Source organism: Microchirus variegatus, assembly GCF_963457635.1.
Source record: "Microchirus variegatus genome assembly, chromosome: 3".
Taxonomy (NCBI): Eukaryota; Metazoa; Chordata; class Actinopteri; order Pleuronectiformes; family Soleidae; genus Microchirus; species Microchirus variegatus.
The window spans coordinates 15,889,620-15,910,669 of NC_139804.1; the positions used below are offsets into that span (position 1 = coordinate 15,889,620).

Sequence of the window (21,050 nt, forward strand, 5' to 3'; positions counted from 1 at the left end):
TTAGACTCTGCATCGGTGCAAAGCATTTTTGCCTCAAGGATTATTTTATATTCTAATTACTGAAGTAACTTTAGGAATCGTGTTTCCTGCAGTCTGTGAGGTCCTCAGAAGGCATGTGTCATCTGACCTGACGACCACAATGGAGAGGGCACTGGCGCAGAACAGCCAAGAGAAAAATATGACCAAAGAGTTGATACATTATTAGAGTTTGTCAAGTGTACATCTCACGATTGACTGAGAATTAGTCTCAATCGGTGGATCTAGTGCTTCTCTGATCAAACACCAGTTGTGCATTCAAATTTTACAATTGGCTTTCTTAGTCCAGTCTTGCTTCACTGGTGCACACTTTTGTCACCCTGTTGTCCAACCAGTGTGAGGCTCATTGTCCCAAACGATATCTCTCCATCCAGCTTGAAGTGTGGTGTGAGCGATTAAGATCACACTGCGTGCACTGCTCCCCACTCTCCTTCAAAATCAGGCATAGGAGTGCAGTTAGCCTCAGAGGAGGGGGTTTAGTTACCCTTTAAAGGTCCCATATTATATCCTATTTCTCCAAGTTAACCTAGTTCCCTGGTGTCCTAATGAACATTTCTGTGACATGCTTTGGCCAAAATACCATTAGGATGAAGCACCACAACAGTTCAACAACTCTGCCAAAACAGCCCTGTTCAGAACGTTCAGTTTAGTAGTATCTCTTTTAAAAAAAAAATTATAATAATAATAAAAGGAAACTTAAGGGACAGAAAATTACATCAGCCACAGAGGCTACTGGGAGCTAACAGCAGTTAGCATTTGGAAAAGTGATCATTTGCAGGCTCTAGCAGGCACATTGCCGTCATGTATAACCTGTATCCACTGGACAAATAAGTCCTGGAAGTTTGTGTAGGACTCTGTGCTGCACTGTGGAGACAAGAATAGAACTTTTCGCCAACTTCCGGTTTTCGGATACCTTTGCCCTCGCCAGTTCTCTCGTGCATTTTATGGACAAAGCAGAGCTCTGCGAGACAACAACTCCAGGGGCCTCATGTACAAAGACGTGTGTGGATTTCCTACTGAAACTTGGCGTACACCAAAACCCAGAAACTGTCGTACACACAAATAAATTCAGATGTATCAAAGTGCGCGTACGCATCCAAGCACGTTTCTTTTACACATCCCAAATCAACGTGCAATTGAGCGCACATGCAGAGGTGCCAAACTCCTCCCTGTCCATGCCCTCATTTACATATGCGAATCAATTTAAATAGGCCCTGCGATTCACCTCTTTGATCAAATAACAATGAACAATGGAAAGAAAAGGAATTTCACACAGTCCGAGCAAGAGATTCTAGTGAATGAAGTGGAGACGTGCAGTGAGAGTTTGTTTGGTACACTGTCAACAGTGATAAATATGACAAAAAAAGACGTGAGTGGGAGCGTGTGTGTGAGTCTGTAAATGCCGTGGCATCCGAGCAGCGCACACACACAGAGATTAAAAAGAAATGGTCAGATCTCAAGGTGGAGGTGAAGCGGAGGGTTTCTGCCCACCACCGAAGCGTGACCGCAACAGGTCACACAATTAGCTGCTCACAACACACATCGCTCGTGCGTAAAGATGGCAGGATACTTGACTCATGTTTATTGTTTTATTTTATTTTTTCTCACAATTAATATATGCAGAAGTGACATCTGCAACTTTACGCCCGCTTTTACTGACATGAATACTGAACACAGGGAGACCATCAGGGGCTTGTTAGAAAGCTCTGTAGCTCATATTTCACCAGCGGAAATTAAAGAAAACCTAAACATGATATTTGAATGCGCACATGCCCAAATGTGCATGGCGCTGGTTTATATATGGGACAATTAAAAGAATAAACTATTTACTCGCCCAGTAGCCACCCATCGCGCACTGTGCCAGCCTACAGCCTGTTCCCATGCTGTTAGTCATAATGAATGAGTCGTGCGTTGAACGTTAGCTGGTGTTGATGTTAGTTAGCTGCATTTGCGCATCACATATGATTTGAACATTGATGGAATGAAAATGTTTCCTATTAAGGTAAACAGATTCATCCTGTGATTCCGCTTTTATAACAATGTGTGTGCAGTCAATAGCTCAGATTACATTAGGGAAACCGGCTATCGCTGAAAATTGCGCTTTAATATTGGCCTGTTCATCAGCATTGTACGGGAGTTTGATGAACCTGGATGACATTCGGATGATTCCGTCCCACACAGCTGGCATGGCTCGGCTCAGGGTTGACTGGCACACTCCTGACCGAAATCAGCCAATTATCATCGTTTGCAAGTAAATCCTTGCGTTCCCTAAATACTCACTCACGTCGGATTGCACCATTTGCAAAGTGTTAATTGTTCATAAGTGTGTCTCTGATGTGCACATCACTCTGACGACTACTTGTTTTCACATTATTAACAGTTTCCCAGCATCACCACTAAGTGTGGAAACAATAGCTGAAGTTGGCGTGGGCCCCGCACATTTCCACGGCCATTTCACGTTTCATACATCTGAACGTGAGCGTGGAAAACGACGTACGCCACGTTTTTGTGCGTACGCAACCGTTGTACATGAGGCCCCAGGAATTTAGCACTTTGTGACGTCCCAATGAGTGCGGAAGTCAACATTGTGTGTTTTATCTCCTGTACTTAGACTGAGGAGGACCACAAAAACATGAGTGAATCGTCTTTTTTCAAACTTTAGCGAGCGATAGGACCTCCAGAGTCCCAAATATAAGGATTTAAATTATTAAAAAGTTGATTTAGCATAATATGGGACCTATGAAAACCTATTCAAGTTCAAAATATATAGCCTCGAGGCGCACCAGACTATCTGAAAGTAAAACATATGCTTGATATTGTACAATTAAATGGACATAGATTTAAATGGGTGATCTTTTTGTTAAGGTGCTAAAATCAGCTTCTTCTTGTGTCACCATTGGCAGCCATTTTGTGTCTCAAGTTGCTTCTTGGCACAGAAATATAGCCAGGTTTAAAAAAAAAAAATACCATAGAAGAATCAATCATTTTTCAATCAACTTTAGTTTGGAATCCCATTCAAATTTAGTACGGTCATGTTCACACTGTCAAATTAAGTCATTTGGCCTCAGCAAATTTACTGATGCTTACAGTTGTTCAACGACTTCCTTAAACTACTCATCATCCTGTTCAGAGCTCACATGCTTGAGTCTTTGGACTGCAGTAAAGGAGTAAAGGATCCAGAACATCTGTGGTAAACCCAAACGGTCACAGGGAGAACACGCGAACACGGGCCAGCTGGTCATCAGATTCAAACCCCCACCGTGTTAGTGTGCCAGGGTTTCTCTCTGACCACAAGATCATTTTTGAGTTTATTCAACAAAGAGCCACAGCACACATGGTAGAGTCATAGATAATCTGCACACACACATTCACCATAGTGAGAGTGACAGAAGCAGCTGCTGGCATGAGCTCGAGGTCATATTGGATCACAAATTCTTTAACTGGGGGGGGGGGGGGGGGTGTCAAATATGTAAGTTAGTGGATCACATGAATGTACAAGGCTATAAGTGTTTCCTACGATGTGTGTCTGTCATGGGCTAGACAAAATGTGTATGTGTGCGCGCATTGAGCCTTTTACACTCAAAAAGTTTCAAAGTCAAACTCGTCCAGTGGGAGCTAATCTCTCACAGCAGGAGAGTCTCTTAAAACATCAGCTCACACTTATGCACAACATAAAACATAATGAACACCTCCTTATATAGTGAGACCCAAGAACCCAGAACGGCAAATGTGCCATACGAACACACGGTATGACATATACACTCGTTAGCCACTTTATTTGGCGCAAAGGTTGCTGACCTTGTGGAAAGTTGATTAGATACTTGTGTTAACAAGCTGTTGAACATGTGAACCTAATTACGTGGCTGGTATGTCCCTATTGCCTTGTATAACTCACATATATGGTGACATATTAGTATCACACATATGCATTATCTGTATTATGACAGTTATAAGAGTAACATTTCTATACTGTATGTACATTTATTAAAAATACACTCAAATGCCACATTCTTGGCTTCAGAATATAACAGGAGTGACCCAGCCAAGTCTTCTCTTGATTCTCTTCTGACCTCTGTTCAATGCTCACTGGATATTTTCTCATGAGATGGTTGTGTGTGAAAATCCCAGTATATCAGCAGTTTATTAAATAAGACCAACAACCAAACCATGTGCGCATTTGATTAAATCATATTTGTCTAAATGCACTGACTTGCTGCCAGGTGATCTGCTGGACGAGCTCAAACTATTGAAAAATGTGTACCTAATAAAGTGGTCAATGTATAATTAATATTATGTAATATTAGTATTATCATCAAATGCTTTCATCATATGAAGGTATAATAAACATGTATGTTCATATATGTTTTATGCATATACAGTATATAACCGGTGTGTATGTACACATTCTAGACATGATGACTACTCACAATTGCAGTTTTGCCATTCACTCACACATTCATACAGTGCATTTCATATCCATGGGATCGAACCCATGTTCCTCTAGGTGAAAGACAAACTGCTCTCCCACTGATCCACAGTCGCCTGCTATATGAAAACCATTTCCAAATATGTTATTGATGTTTTTACCTCATTTCTTCTTATATTGTACAAAAAAGTGCAATACCCATAGAAAATATTTTTTTATTATTATTTGTACAGAGTGTATATTAAAAATACATGTTCAAAAGCAGTAGGTTAGTATGTTTCTTTATATATATATGTATTTATATACATATGTGTGTGTGTGTGTGCTCTGTTTGACCACTACAGCCTGGCTCACTATATAAATATAGACCATTTACATATAATTCACATATGTTTTGGAACCTCATATGTACATATACTAAATATACATATTGTGTAAATACCAAATCCACAAATGTCCATATTCTATACATATATGTAAATGATCTGAATTTATATAGGCTTGATGAGCACTCAACGACTATTATTTTTAAACTGCAAGAAAAGTATCAAAAAAAAAAACTTGCAAATTTAATACACTTGCAAGGTTAGCGATTGCACCTGTGTTGATAGAACATAAGGGTTTTTTTCACGTTAAGAAACAGAATAAACCCATATATTTAGACAAAAAATCAGTTTATTTAATTTGGATTTATTTGGACTAAAACTGTGTGTGTGTGTGTGTGTGTGTGTGTGTGTGGGTGCGTGCGTGCGTGTGTGACCACTGCGGCGATCCAAAACTTTGTCATGATGTGACAGTATGAAAATAGGCTGTGTGGAACTACACTCTGGGGCGTATTAAAGAAATAATAGTCTTTTCAGTGCAGGCGGAGGCTTCATTAATAAAAGTGATGTCTCAGCAGCTTTGGAATTTTGCAGGTGTGATTTGTCTTCTTCTTTAATGGTATGGACTGATTAAGAAAGCAAACAGAGGGCATGTGCGTGTGTGTGTGCACCACAGGTGATTAGAGCTCCACTGCTTGTACTTTTCCAGTGTGTGTGTGTGTGTGTGTGTGTGTGTGTGTGTGTGTCGGCGTCTTTTCATTGGCTGAATTATTCAGACTTAGCAAACAGAGTTGACAAGACTATGAGTGATCCTTAACCGTTGTTATTGACTTAGACTTTATTTATATGGAGTGTGTGGTCCGGCTTACACACACACACACATGCAGCGCCGCCCATGCAGACACGATTAATCAGAAGAATGTTATAATTAGGGCTTAATACCCTCGGGCTGCATGAACACACACACACACAGAAACAACACTATATGTGAACATGAACATAATGTATGAATGCATGTGGTGCACAAACACACACACACACACACATAGTGACAGAGGAGGCCCTGTGTGTGTGCTGTGTGTAAGCAGGGTGGATGGGTTGCAGAGTTTGGGGTATACTGTTTGTCCAAAAATGCTTTAAGGGCCCATAGTTGCTAAACAAAAGTCAGTTTGTTACAGTAGCCGGGGCCAGCAGGGTATTAATACACACCAATGCAGATGTCAGAGCATTTTTACAGCGCCGTCTGTGAGAAAGCCTGTTGTGTTCTGTGTCACAATCCAGTGTCTGGTGATTCCCCACACTTTGGCCTGCACTTATTATGGTTTGAGGGTTTCACATGAGCGTCTTTAAAAGTGAAACATTTGTCTCCGACAACAGTTAGCTGTGAATCGCAGTCATATAGAAACATAAAACACAAAGGATCCATTTACTGAGTCAAGAGTGAAGAAAACTGGGGCTATTTTCAGCATTTTTTTAAATTTTATTATAAATAGTAGTGATAATGCGCTTGTACACATGACGTACTGTCACATCGCTTTCGTCAAATAATACAAATATATAAAAAGGAATAAAAAAAAAAAGGCAAGGGCGGGGCTGCTTCACTCATATATAAAAACAGAGATACGTGTCTGATGGGATGTCATGGATAGAAAGTTGTATGTCTGTTGATACATTTGTGACAATAAATGCATCAAAATCATTGTTTTCCTCTCTGAAAGGTAAAAAAAAAGAGGTCCCAAGCAAGAAACACATACAAAATAAAAATTAAAAAAATATGAAATACACTTTTGGCTTTGTCATTCCTGGTTAAGTTCAGTTTACATTGTTGTTCCCTTGATTTTTAAGTCCTCACAAATGTGGTCCCCCTCATTGCAGCAATATTAACTATGTTTCCTATTTGTTTTGGACCCCAAAAAGCCTCCAAAGGCACATGTGTTCTTCCAGAGTTCCAAACCAGATCCAGAGTCTGAATCCAAAGTGTTTCGCAAAAAAACTTCCAGAGGCACATTTGATGTTTTTTTGTTTTCCCTGTTTTTAATGGCGAGGTCGACTCAGCGATACATGATATTGCACGTCTAGTCGTCCGGGAGGAGAGTGGAGGGCCGCCTTTAGTCCAAAACTCAAGTGTCTCTCGGTCGTGACTTGTGACCTGGCGGCTTTTCCCTCACAGGGAGAGGATCTTGAAAGGGTTTTCTTTTAACCCTGTGATCGATCTTGCCTATCCCCCCACCCTTCGCCTTTACAGCCACGTCTTCCCCTGCTCTCTCATCTGTCACTTTCCCTAAAGTCACCCTCTGACCTCCTCTCTAAAACTACAAAAAGGGTCATGATCCTTTGCCTCACCGTCCGAAAACATCAATGAGACAGAAGGACAGACTGGGAGACAGGGAGGAGGAGGGGAGGAATGTTTGAATGAACTCTGCAGTACAGATGTGGTGTACATTAGACTTCCTGATACAATAAAACCCAAAGATTAGGTTTGTTGTTTCCTTTTTCTGGTATATCTCTCTACGTGCTGGGACATATACATCACAAATAATTGCATGAAAATCATTTCTTTTTTATGTTTTTTTGCCCTTCAGTAGATATAGATACGTTAAAGGCATTAAGTTGGAGATACACAGAATGTCATATGTAAACATGTTTCTGCAGGGGGGCGGCAGCCTTTGACAAGAGAATTGCGTTTGTTGTCTTTACACAGACGTGTGTTTGGTCACAGCCTCCACTGATGCAACCACATGAAGCCCTGACGTCTCTGCTGTTCATCCACTATACTGATGCAGCAAATGTTTCGCAGTCTGTTTTTGGTCTCATATTTCCTTCTTGTGGTCCCTTTTTTTCCCCTCTCTTCATTTTTTTGTCCATTTTTTTCCGCCTCCACCAGGAATTAATCATGTTAAGTTCTGCAGTGGAGAAACATGGTCCTGGTAAATGGTAGTTTTAAAAAAAAAAAAAAAAAGTAAAAAGATTTGGTCCGGATATTAAAAGACGTCCATGGCTGTACACACACATATTTGTGTCCGTGTGAGGTGTGCAGCTTGTGATCAGGTGATTTCAGGCCTCAGATAAGGAAGGGCACCTGTGGAAACAAAGGATGACACTGATGTTAAATTATTACAATGTTTTTTTCTTAAATAAGGTGGAAGAATGATAAAAAAGAGATATATAGCTGTAATAAATTTTGCGCATGTGTTTAGCATGCCATTCGACATGTGGCTGTTGTTAGCGTAGCATGTGCTTACAGCATTTGGGTTGTAAGGTCAATGGGGGGAGATGTGAGAACAGGACTGTGGAGGTGATACACAACAATCATATCTTAAATACTGCACAGAAGTGTTGTGTCACATCAGTGTCCTATGGCACATGCGTACAATACATGACATACAGTAGATCTAACTAGGGTTGCCAACTTCCTGATAAGAAAATAAGGAAAGGGGGTTAAAATTAATCAATAAAACCCCATTCTCTACTCAGGTATACTGTTTACATATTGCACTTTACACAGATTTAGATTTAGATATAGCAACAAAGTCACCAAATTGTCAACACTGTTTGCTATATTTTTATATTTTTATTATTTATTTCCACTTTCCCCCGTGGCTTGGTTTCTGTGATTATATACATTCTTATGTATATAACTGCTTTTCGAAAAAAAATGTGTAGTGTTTAAGTAATTTGTGTGGATAGAAACATTTCCTGAAATGATGCCATGTTTACTGGAAACTGGATTGTTTACGTTTTGTTCCATTTTTATGTGGATAAAACCTGTCTGCAATATTGTAAGGATATATTTTCCATTTATTTATCATTATTACTCAACCTTTTCCGAGTGAATACTAAGTAATTACAACTAATCAACTAGTTGACTTGTGACTTTGATATAATCCTTCATTCTGATTTACCACAGTGACACATGCTTTCTCAAACAGGCAGCAGTGAACCAGCAGCTGTGACCCCTACAAACTTAATACATAGGTTTTACCGATGGACTTTGGTGCAGGAGAGTCAACAGTAATCTTCAGTTTACACTCAGAAATGGCTGACTTATAGTGGAGTAACTAAACAAACACATTCAAACACATGTGCAAAAAAACTGAACTATCACCTTAACTTTTCACTCTGCAGGGAAGAAGAACATGGACTCCCATGTGGTTTTCTAAACTTAGTGTTGATATATATGTGTGATATAAAAATATATATATGTTGTTATGTACAAGTGTGAATAGCTGAACTTTGTAATAATAATTCCAAACAAATGGTTCCCCTCTCCCACAGTACACTCTTAGAAATAAGGGTTCCAAAGGGGTCTTTCTACAAAGGCTGAGGTTCTACCTCCAGTGGTTCTACCAACCATTTACTTCTGAAAAACCCTTTCTAGAAAAAAAGGGGTTTTCAGGGGTTTTTGGTACACTAATGGTTCCAGTAAGAACCATTTTGATCCAGAGAACTCTTTAAAACCCCTTTCCTGAATAAAGTGTTTTAAAAGGGTTCTTGGTGGAACCCTCCAAAAGTGTTTCTGGTGGAACCTTTATAAAAAGGTTCTACCTGGAGCCAAAAAGGGTTCTCCTATGAGGAGTGTGTCTGTGTGTCTGTGTGTCTGTGTGTCTGTGTGTCTGTCCTCTGACTGGCCAAGGCTTTACAGTTACAGTTACATCGCCACCTGCAGACATGTCATGCTTTTTACAGCATAACAGTGGAGGGTTTGTTTGGAAAGGATAATTTTTTAAAAAGTGAGAAGAAAAACAGCTGACCTACCTATGTTTGGACTAGAAGGATACTTGGCTCATAAGCTTTTATTGCCTCATCTAGTTTTTGTTTGTTTATTGAAGCGCCATGGTTTGGGTGTATAATATGGTTGTTAGCCTACTGTCTTTACTGTTTATGACTTGATGGTGATGCTGGAATGCTGCCAGTTGTTTTTCTTTTCTGACTTTCACTGAATGTCTCTCTGGGCTATGTTTGATCTGGTTTAATATGACAATGAAGCAGCTGTCTACCAGTTGCAAACAAACACTAGGTTCTCTGTTTCATTTTAAATTAAATGTGATGCTCCCTGGTGTCCCAGTTTCATTTATGTGAATGCCGCTGAGTTTAACCGAAATTAAAATGAAAAACTAAACACGTGTACAGAATGTACTGTATGTGTGCTTGGATCTAACTTCATATTATGTTTCTCTCCTTACTACTGTCTGAAATCTAAACTCTGTCAACTCTGACTGAAACAAAAGGTTCACAGTATCCTCTTGACTTGTGATGAAACAACAAAAACATTTTTGTGAATGGTGAATCTTTGAATGCCATGAATGCACTATCCTCCTCAGCATGAACAAAAATCCTGCCATCACATCCGAAAAATTGTTGGTGAGTTTGCAAAACTTCTTCAGGCATTTGACGAAACATTTACGGACAAGAATGTAAACAGGAACATTATTTGCTATGCTGTTTTAGGTAGAACCACCTACGGCCCCCATTTTCTGTGATCAAATAGCACCACCACAAGCATCTACATCTGGTATTAACATGCGTTTTTGCTCACAGTTTTTGTTGGTGGAGACACATCGGAGACTCGTTGCACTTCCGTTCAATGTGGTCACAATGTGTCTCTGACCCCCTCTTGCAGTGGGTTAGCAGATCATATTAAGAATCCGTCTTCGTGTGTATTTACACCTGTACTTAAGGTAGTCAGGTGCTATCCAAATGCAATCTGATCACAGAAAAGCTTTTTATTGCCAGGTGTAAAGGGGACCTATATGTCAATTCATAGTTTTGAAATTGTAATGTATTAGCTGTAGTAAGAAAGGCTTTTTAACAACAGACGTGCCTTGCTTTTTTAAGTATTTTGCTAAATCCTTAATGTTCCGAATTTCCCATTGACCTAAGTTGTGGAATTACAAGCCTGGCAAAAAAAAAAAAAAGACAGAAACATGCAGACAGAAAATCCACAGAGAAAGAGCCTACAGTCCTGGCGACACTGACTGTCATCTGACCTGTGCACAAACACCACAGTGATGTCTTAGCAGCACAGACATTACCTAAATAAAAGCAAACAAGTGTTTAATACATTAACACTGCATGTTTTCTGAGAGGAGGTCCAGTGAAAGCTGCATGACATCGAAATGGGCAGTTGTATGGAACCTGGAGCCGCACTGTTCAACGCTGCTTCCCCAGCTGACCTCAGTCCTAGCACCTGTTTCTAATAGCTGCCCTGCCACAGGCTATTAGGGTCCGTCCACCCCCAGAGAGGACCTCTCCTCTGCAGCTCCAAACCCAGCCGCACACCAGCTATCCAGTCGCACTGATTAATCACATCAAGATGGACAGCTCAGGCTTGTAACGCTGCAGAGGTGTACGTCAAGCACACGCCACATGCTAGTGGGGTTTTCATGCATGTGTCACCCTAATTCTTTATTCTGTACACTTTGAGATATTTGACCGAGATATTTCATTAGACATTTGCTGCTCTCGGATATTAAGTTAGATATTCATTTGATACCTGCCGCCCCACAGAGCTGCGTGCAGCCAGAATCGCGGACCGTTTCCAAGCTCTTTGAAGGTCCGGCGTGTATTGAGGTTGCCACAAAGTCAGTGGATGAGCCTGATTGGTCAACCCCCTGTAGACCAAAAATTGGAAACGGTGGCCACTGTAATCACGCCGGGCGGAGAACGATGTTGCTTCCAAAGTTAGACAGAGATTTGTTTGAAGTTGATTTTAACCCTTGAAGTAACAGTAATATGAAGTGAAAAGACCCTCTCACTGCAGGACAGGAAAGTATTCTTGGAGGACAAACAGTCTGAGGAGGGCGATCAGACACTACTTTACCCTGATGGAAGTTGACTCTACAGTATACCTGACCACAGAGTTCAGCCTCAGCCTCAGAGATGGAATCAGATCTGCACAATTAACCCCAACACTTGAGACTGCATGACTCGACCCGGAAAAATGTTAGCTCTCATTAACAAAACAGCACTACAGCTACATACAAACTGTCAGCTGCATGTACGGCAAGGAATCTGAGGCGACAGGGCATGTGTCGTACACCACTGGCCTACCAGAATGTGCGATAATGAGAAAGCGTATTGGCTGATTTGGTTCACATGTTCTAATCTTGATTCTTTTTCTGAAAATAGGTGAAGGCAGAGGTTTGCACGACACAATTTCCATTTTATTTGTGTAGTCTATGCCACTTTAAGTTTATGACATTTTAAGAACATGTTCGCCACTTTATCTCGATGTTAGATGGCATTTTCTGTCTGGAAACTTAGGTATAGATTGAGGAAAATCTGCATTTTTAGCTCACAGAAGCTGCTGTCTACTCTTGCCTTATATAGTTTGTATTAAATGAAAAATGTGTTTGGTGGTCACAGGTGAGCATAAAAAGGTGAAGTGTATTGACCTTACTTTGTCCGTACTGGCCGTACTGGTAGGATGCCATGTGGTCAACAGTGTAGCCTGGTGAGCTGTAGGAGGGAGGGCAGTAGGATTGGGAGCTGGGCAGTGAGGGCAGAGCCGACATGGAGGGAACGCTGGTCAGACCCTCCAGGCCTTTGATGTGATCCATGCGCTGGCTGCAACTGGTTGCCATTCCAGCGGGGGGCTCCAGGCCGCCCGTCAGAGGTGAGATGGCGTAGTCGCTTTGAGGCTGATGTGGTACACCGCCGGGGTTCAGCAGACCCATCACCTGAGGTGAAGGAAGGAAGAAAATGTTGGTGTGAGAAGTGACAATTACTCTGATGTCACCAAAAGAATTATGACAAAATAAGATGAATTTCACCAGTGCAAAGGAGAAGGTTTTTATTTTATTTTAATTACCAGTTTGCAGAGTACTGGAAAAACCCACACTTGAATAAGCTAAGATAATGTCATCTATTAGAATACTTGTGTCAAGGTGTTAAATATTTATGTTCTTAATTTAAAATACAAAATAATGTGAGAATATTGAAATTTATTAAACATGGAACATGAACACAAATGAGATCAATATTATAAATAATCATAAATAAGTGCAATAACATGCACCAATGTGAGATTATACTATATATTGTGCAAGACTTGCCAATATATACATAATATTGATGATTATTTGTTTTGGCTTCTACTTTTGCATTTAACTTATAAAATAAAATGTAGTTAATTATTTGAAATCTGCTTTTACATGATCATTTTTTTATTATTGTTATTTTTCGCCATTTGTCACGAAAGGCATTTTGTTGTACTTCACATTTACCAGAATCGTCAAGCCCTTAAGAATAAAAACGTTTTTTTTTTACTAATAACAGAGATCCTTGTGGTCACTAACATCTGCCCGGGTTTGTGTGGAAATGTATTGACAGTTTATTACTCGCACATCAAACACAATTTGCTATTTTATGTATTAAATTAAAAAAAACTCAAAATTTCTATATCAAGTATCACCTGAGAAAATATTCAGCTTTTTCAGTAACACTGTTAAAACACAGTGGTGTAAACAGGTCGAGCAAAGTCAGCATCAGACTTTTTTTATCATTATTATTTTCTCTCTCATCATCCTCCTCACACTTCACACACCGGTATGGTGAAATTAGATTAAGATGGAGCCAGAGATAAGGCTCTAATTATTATTATTATTATTCAATTTATTTTTATTTATTTATTGTTATAAGTACCATCAGAGGAGGCTCGCGTACCACTGGTGGTACACGTAACACAGCTTGAGAACCATGGGACAAGAGAGTGGGGGACATTTTTGTGTTTGTTGCTTCTGACAAAGATCTGCAGCATATGAAACACATCATTTTAAACATACAAGCACGCAAGTGTGTACAATATGTATTTGAGACAGCAAGACAAACACACACTCAGACACACATAGGAAATCCCCCGGTCACAGACATCAAAAGGCTTCCAGCCAGCCCATCCCGCAGACGCAAAGAAGAATTAGGCAATTTGTCTCAGATCCACTGCTCCACTTATTCTAAAATTCCTTTTTGACACTGCTCCAAAAACCCGTAGCACAAGATAACGGCTTATCTCAGAACAAGAGAGAGATATGTCGACAAAGATAACACAAAAGAAAAGGGGTTTGTGCAAGCGCCGTTTTGTTCAGCCTCAGAATAGATTTGCAGTTTAAGAAATACGTTTGCTGTTGACCTGGTCTTTATTAGCGACCAGATAATCGAATTTGGGGGAATATTCCTCGGTCAAAGGAGAACGGAAAAGAGCCGCGGGGCAAACTGTTTCAAAACAGGCTTTCAAAACAGACACAATGCCACTGACCCCCACTATGATGCGCGTTGCGTTTACCTGTCGGTTATCAAAGTGCTCAGCAAAAACGAATACTTTCTCTCAGAGTGCGCATTCTCACTTTATGAAAGTAACTCCAGCACAACTTGCCACCTCTCTATGTATCAATCCCACCTCCTTCCCAGCAGAGCAAAGGCCTCAAGGCTCCTTAGTCCTAATAAGAAGCAGGTACACTGCTCCTTGGATCCTCTTGGCCCTCTAAGTGACATATTATTCTACATCCACACACACACATGGTCCTGCTTAAATCATTTCCCAAGCAGGGGAGGTGAATGGAGGAGTCTGTGTTGATTTGGAGAGGGAGCTGTGTTTCCTCTCTGTGCCCAGTAACATTTTCCTTCAAAAATCAACCTGCGTTCAAGGGTTTGCTCTAAAACCCTGAAACAAGCCACAAGGAGTAGAGGTTCACTCTCCTTAAACCATAGGCTGTGGATGAGTGGTGACTTTAGCTCTTTCTGTCTCTACCCATCATGCCTTGTGTGCCTCTCCCTGCCTCATGACATGGCTGCTGGCTGGCCCAGTCTCATATTGGAGTGCTTCCGTTGCCAGCGGACTAAACCAGTGTGTCCAGGAGTTAAGCAGACGAGAATGTCAGGATGAGGGCGGAACATCTAAGGCAGGACATTCCTTTCTCCTGTATTTGAAATATATACAAATAAATGAGAACCTCTGTTTCTACATGGCATTTTAAGAATGAGGGGAATGAGGAGAATCACGAGGAGTTTCCCTCGGGGCCGTATAGTGGGCTTTGTTGTGCATATACATTTCATGGTATACAATGGTGGGATGTGATGAAGTACCAAACTTTTCATGTTATTTTCTGTATCTTAATCTAATAATCTAAAGGGTCGATATTTTCAGATACTTTTTTTACTTTTTACTCAACTACATTTCTATAATGCATTACATTACATGTTTACACACACACACACACTTGTTTTTATGTCTCAGGGAGGACACCATTAACCATCACAACTAAGTAGGTTTGAAACATAAACTCGATTAATCTTTAATTATTAACTATTTTGATAACCAACCTATCAATCGGTTTAACTGTTTTTTAAAGAATTAATAATCAAGTTCTGTGACTTTTTAGCTTCTTAAATGTGAATATGTTCTGGTTTCTTTGTTCCATACAGCAATGCAATGCAGGTAGGTAACATTAGCCCCGCCTCCTGCAACTATGCAACACCAGTCTGTAGCTGCAGCATTACAAAACTACGTGTGTCATTTTATTTTTGTAATATTGACTATTAATCTGTAGCGTATTAATCTGTGTTAATCAGTACTGTGTTTGAGCTAATCAGTCGTCTTAGTTATTTATCAGTATCTATCACATTAAAACATACGTTTTATTGTTTTTATACGTGAAACAATTGTGATAGATCATGAGATAAAAGCAAACTATACATAAAAGAAATAAAATATGAACATAAAAAACTTTACAAAGCCATATAAATAAAGTATAATAAGTTTTTAACTTAAAGTAAAATGTTAACAGACTTTCTTCACCACTGATGGCATAACGTTTTATTCATAAAGTTTGTTTGAACGCTTGTATTGTGGTTTCAAAATAAAAGCATGAAGCGAGGTTTGAAAATTATGCACTTTTTGCATTTTTTTTGGGCCCAAAAATATGTAAAATGTAGTAAAATAAATATCACACTCTATTTCAAATAATTCCTTTTAAAAAAAATCAGGTAATCAATGTTAAAGAGGGTTGAAAAGCATACTTAGACATGCTGCTAAACCATGTCATATAATATTTGCGCAAAAGATTCTTACGTGATCCTCACAATGTCATGGAGTTGATCAATTATCTACACTACCAGTGTGAGTCTGTAATTGTGTGAACCTGTGAGCATGTGTGTGTCTGTTTTCACACTGCTGCAGCCAGAACGTTCTCTGAGGAGTCAAACTGTGCCAGGCTGAAATCTCATTTTCTGCATGTTCTCTGACTCGTCTGTCTCCTCTGCTCTGCCCTCTGTCTTCTGGCGCACAAACCTTGGACATTTCATGGTCTGGATAACTGGCTGTAATTGTATTTTCATTTCTCATTTGTCACATGCATAATTGTCATGTATGTCCCTGTGGAGTTGTCTCACTTTTACCCTCCAGTAGTGAGCGGCCCGTCCTCTATTTCTGCCGAGGAGCGTGTGACTCGAGAGTTTGCAGTTTGGATGAATTTATGTGCTTCACACCTGTGTTTAACATTAGATGTTTTACAAAAGCTGTAGATTTATTATGACGGTGTCCAACAAGATAAATCATGGGAAACTCAGCCGGCTTCAATCTTTGAAATCATGTCCAAATCTAATTGTGCCCAGCTCTGGTTTGGAAAGTAAAAACTCTCTGAGATACGCACATGTCATTTTTATTTGCCCCATAGGTGCATTAAAAAACCCTTCAATATTTTAACTATACTATAACTGTGAGGTTTTTTATGTAGATCAATAAATGTTTCAGGATTAAGAATATTCATATTTTTACAAAAGAAAAGAATGATCATTTGTTTTTTTGTTGTTATAAAATGGTGAATCTCGCTGTATCTTCAGTGATATATCAGCTGCACATATAGATTATGTTGGAGGCTCACCTGTGGGGAAAGGCCATTTCCTATGGCTGGGTTCATGGGATTGGCCGGTCCTCCGGGGCTCACAAAGCTGTCCGAGTATCCAGAGAAGGAGTGGCGTCCAGAGGCGAGGCAGTAGGCAGAGCCTGCTTCACCCTGTCCTCCAACACCAGAGGCCTGGTGGCCTGAGGAGGGAGGCAGAGGTTGGGGCCGGTGCACCGTGCTGGGAGGCTCGGACACTACAACAGACATCCGGCAATTAGTTATTTCACTCTAATAACACTTTAGTTTCTTTTTTATATGTCACTTTTACAATAATAAGCTGTTTTTACCACTGTTGAATGCTGTCTGGATGTTTATGTCGTGTGTGTGTTTGTGTTCAACAGATTACAGTATTGTGAATTTAAGTGACCACTGAGAACAATTAATTTATGGTCCAATAGTGAAGGTGTTGGTGCTAATATACATAATATAAATACAACAAATATAATTAATTATTTATATATATATATATATATATTTTTTTTTTTTAAGTCATTTAGTAAATAGACATCATTTTGTTACCTTTGTTGCCTTTTTAATCATAATCCACATTACTTTAAAATATGGATTTTTTCACTTAAACAGAAAAGAGATATTGAAACAATTGTTTGATAAATCTGTGATTGACAATAAAAACAAGTTCTCAGATTGTTTCCGTTTCTTTGCTCCATATAACAAAGAAATCAGAATCATTTTGGTTTGTGGACAAAACAAGACATTTTAAAATCATAATTCCCAGTTTTGAGAAACACTGATCAACATTGTTTTATGGACCAGTACTCAAGTAATTGTTAGTTGCAGCCCGAAATGAAAAGCTTGCACACAAAACTGTGTGTTATTTACAGCAACTCAATGCACTTGACTGAAATTGACAAAAGCCTGAAACGGACCAACCTCATTAGATTTGTTTTCGTCATTTTCAGCTTTTCGTGTCATTTGTTCAGTTTTAAAACTCCAGTGTTACTCCAGTGATTACATGTCTGTCTGTGGTTAATTATTTTATGGCACAAATTGATTTTTACTTAAGTAGCAATTGCATTTGAAAGTGAAAAATACAAGTTGTACATTTTATTTTGCTGCTGCATAGATGCATTAATTGATGAAATTGTATTGAATTGAATTGAATTGTCATTCATTGTGTGTATCGACAACAAACCCCGTGCACAAATGAAGTGAGCTGAGGCCGTGTCCTGTACCTTGTGCTATAGATGAAGAGGGGTATGTGCTATCCGAGAGCTGGTAGGGAGCGATGCTGGACATGGCTGAAGGTGGGAAACCCCCTGGGATCAGGTGATTAAATGCCATCAGTTGATTGGCTCCTGCCTGCTTCCTCCATCTCGCCCGCCTGTTGCTGAACCACACCTGTTAAAAACATGACAACAAAGTTTAATCAGTGTTTTTTTGTCGTTGCTTTTTGTCGTTGTTTTTTTTTGTCACACTGATTGCGTCTGCACGCACACACACACACTCAGGTCTGTTCCATTAATTTGGACAACTTGGCCAAAGCCTTATTCTTATCCTTAAGCATAACCAGTTATGCCGAACAATTTCATTCTCAGCACTAAACTTGACCAGCTCATCAGAAATTAGGTTGTGCCTCATTAGGATCAGGTTTTGGTCTCCATGAGGACTACTGGTCCAGCAAAGCTCCTTAAGAGGTAACAAATACAAGCACACACCTCTAAACTTCTAAACATACACTTCTGTGGTTTTATACACAGTCTGAGCATTTAAAGCCAACCTGCTGATCTCTGTCCACTCTCTCTCTCACACACACACACACACACACAGCTCTCATCCTCTGCTCCCAGGGGCCCAGTCAGGACTTTTCCTTGTTCTGATCTAGAGTCCAGTAAATTCTCCTCCACAGGCTCCATATGGGAAGTGTAAGCATGCCCAGCATGAGCTCTGACCATATGGACACGGCATGTCACTCACTCACTCACTCACACATCGACCAGCCGTGACACACACACACACACAGAGAGAGAGAGACACACACACACACATACAAATGTTTCACACTTAAATGCCTTTAACTGTAATTTACAGCTTTAAACCCATACAGAACATGAGTTACACATATATCTCTCCCTCTCTCTTGCTGTGTATGTGTGTGTTGAGGGAGGGGTCATAGTAAGATCTAAGGACAGGTCAATATGTCAGTGCTGGTGTCTTTCTGAGAATTTAAGATAACTGCGTGAGTGTCGAATCTTATCTATATAAAAAAAAAAAAAAACATCCACCAACAATATATTGTTTCTGTGAGAAGCATAACTCAAAAAGTGCATAGGACCCATACTTTGATTACAAACATTGATTATGGCCCACAGAAGACATTACATTTGGTGGGTCATCTTCTGATTTTAGATAATGAGTGAGGAACTTTATTAAAACAATTGTTGATCTTGCAAGACAATGGAGTGCATTGACACTTTGAGAAGATTTGAGGTAATAACCATTAGGCACGAGTTCATATAAGCCTGTACTTTATTGTCAGTATGAGTTGACATGTCTGTGTGCTCTCTCATACCTGCACTCTAGCCTCTGTGAGCTTAGCTCTCTGGGCGAGCTCTTCCCTGGTGTAGATGTCAGGGTAGTGTGTTCTCTCGAAGGCTCTCTCCAGCTCCTCCAGCTGCTCGGCCGTGAAGGTGGTGCGACTGCGCCGCTGCTTCCTCTTCAGCGGCAGATCGGGCTCTGACTCCACGTCTGAGCCCTCGTCTGAGTGACTCGCTGAAAAGAGAGGAAGAGGTTGAGGAGTTTTTTTTCTCCCAGTGTCAAATATTTAACAGGGCAAAGACTGGCACATTTCTCAAACAGTGCATGTGTTTGCACCCAGCATGTTAATGACTTCAGCTGAAAATGAAGGTGACATTTAACTGAAGTTAATATTTAAAATCTAGCTGAGGGCAAACAAGCTGTTGACAAGGAGAAGCTCTGTGCATCACAATGGTAATCTCCACAAAAGAATTACCAATAAATGACAATAATGTTGCTAATCAGGCAAAAGAAGAAGAAGGTATAGGGAAATATTGGGAGTTACTGCACAGATAAAGTCTGTCAAACTCAGAAGTTATTGTTCATCAAAAGACATTAAAGTTAAATTGCAATCATGTTTGTTTGGCATCTAGCAGCTTTTACAGCATCTCATTGTAAAAATATACACAATTGGTGTTAAGATTATTATGGTGTCACTTGTAAAATCTCCTCCCTGTCCCTGAAAAGACATAGTCTAATAAGCAGAAAAGGTTTTGTTTTTAAGTTAACCCTCTTAAGAAAAGGAGCTTTTTTTTTCTTTATCTATACACACTCAAAAACACACACTGAATCAGGCACCATCAGGCACTGGCCTTACTCATGGTCTTACGGCCAAACAGACCTCCATTCAGAAGGAATATTACCAGTCCAAAATAATCCCAGTGGACAAGATTCCCAGGACTGCAGGAGGACTGGTGGACTAAAAGCCACACAAAGGGCTAATTTGGATACGGGGCGATTCTTTGAGTGTGTGTGTGCGTGCGCGCGTGCGTGACAGAAAGACAGAGAAAGACCATTTATTTTAATCCAATTTTGTCATTAAAATATAGAAAAATTTTAATTAATGAATGACAATAGGAAAACTGCAAATAAAAAAAAATTAAAACAGAATATAAATATCTTCTTTCTTGATGCACCTTTATATCAGTGTTGTTTTTGTTGGATCAACTATTTGATTAAGCTGCTTATCCTCCACTGTCGTCATCAACTGAATCCTAAATGTGAGAAATACACAACCTGTACTCTTGTGATCTTCAGCCTGACTGAGCCTCACTGATATTATGTGCCCTGGCAGCTTTTGTGTTTCAACTTTTCATTCCTGTCTCAGATCAGTATTAACACCATTGTGTTCTGTGTCCTATAAACCAGCAGTTTGGTTTTTAACTCACCACTTCAAACACTCCATTGGCTCCATCTCCAAGTTCACCAAGGCCAAAGCGCCCACTTTATTGTGTTACACTTAATTAATTCCCCCTCAGCATAGGGGGAAGTTTTGTGTGCAACACTGTATTAGTTCCCCCTCAGAAGCAACAATAAAATACAAGAGAATCCAAATAGCTCAGGGCCCCTCATGTGAAACTGATCCTCTCTCTCTCCCCCTTCAGCGATTTTCTCCCCGCAACACCAATAGCAGTGGGAGTCAACTTAACATGTATTAGGAGCAAATTGGTAAAGAAACATTCAAGCAAGAGGGAAGCGAAAAGTAAAATATTTTCAAAGGGGGGAGTGAGATAAATGGAGATGTTGCCTTAAGCCTCCGTTGAATATCTTGCAATTTTTAAATGCAGATTTCTACCTCTTTGTCACCCAGTGAAGTCACACCACGGTACAGAA

General features: G+C 39.9%; 1 protein-coding gene across 3 annotated transcripts in view; it reads right to left on the minus strand.

Moving 5' to 3' along the window:
* Positions 1-6,295: 6,295 nt before the first annotated feature.
* The window catches only part of pax3b (paired box 3b), a 32,155-nt gene continuing 17,400 nt past the window's right edge, over positions 6,296-21,050 (minus strand). For 2 of the 3 annotated variants that reach the window (XM_083886765.1, XM_083886764.1), the window contains exons 5-9: positions 19,213-19,412; positions 17,876-18,041; positions 16,662-16,876; positions 12,185-12,464; positions 6,296-7,864 (exon numbers count right to left, since the gene is read on the minus strand). In XM_083886765.1, the coding sequence (XP_083742891.1) occupies positions 7,830-7,864; positions 12,185-12,464; positions 16,662-16,876; positions 17,876-18,041; positions 19,213-19,412 (896 nt within the window). In that variant the 3' untranslated portion in view covers positions 6,296-7,829. Of the gene's footprint in view, positions 12,465-16,661; positions 16,877-17,875; positions 18,042-19,212; positions 19,413-21,050 lie in introns of all 3 variants that reach the window. The other variant, XM_083886763.1, reaches the window with a different exon arrangement.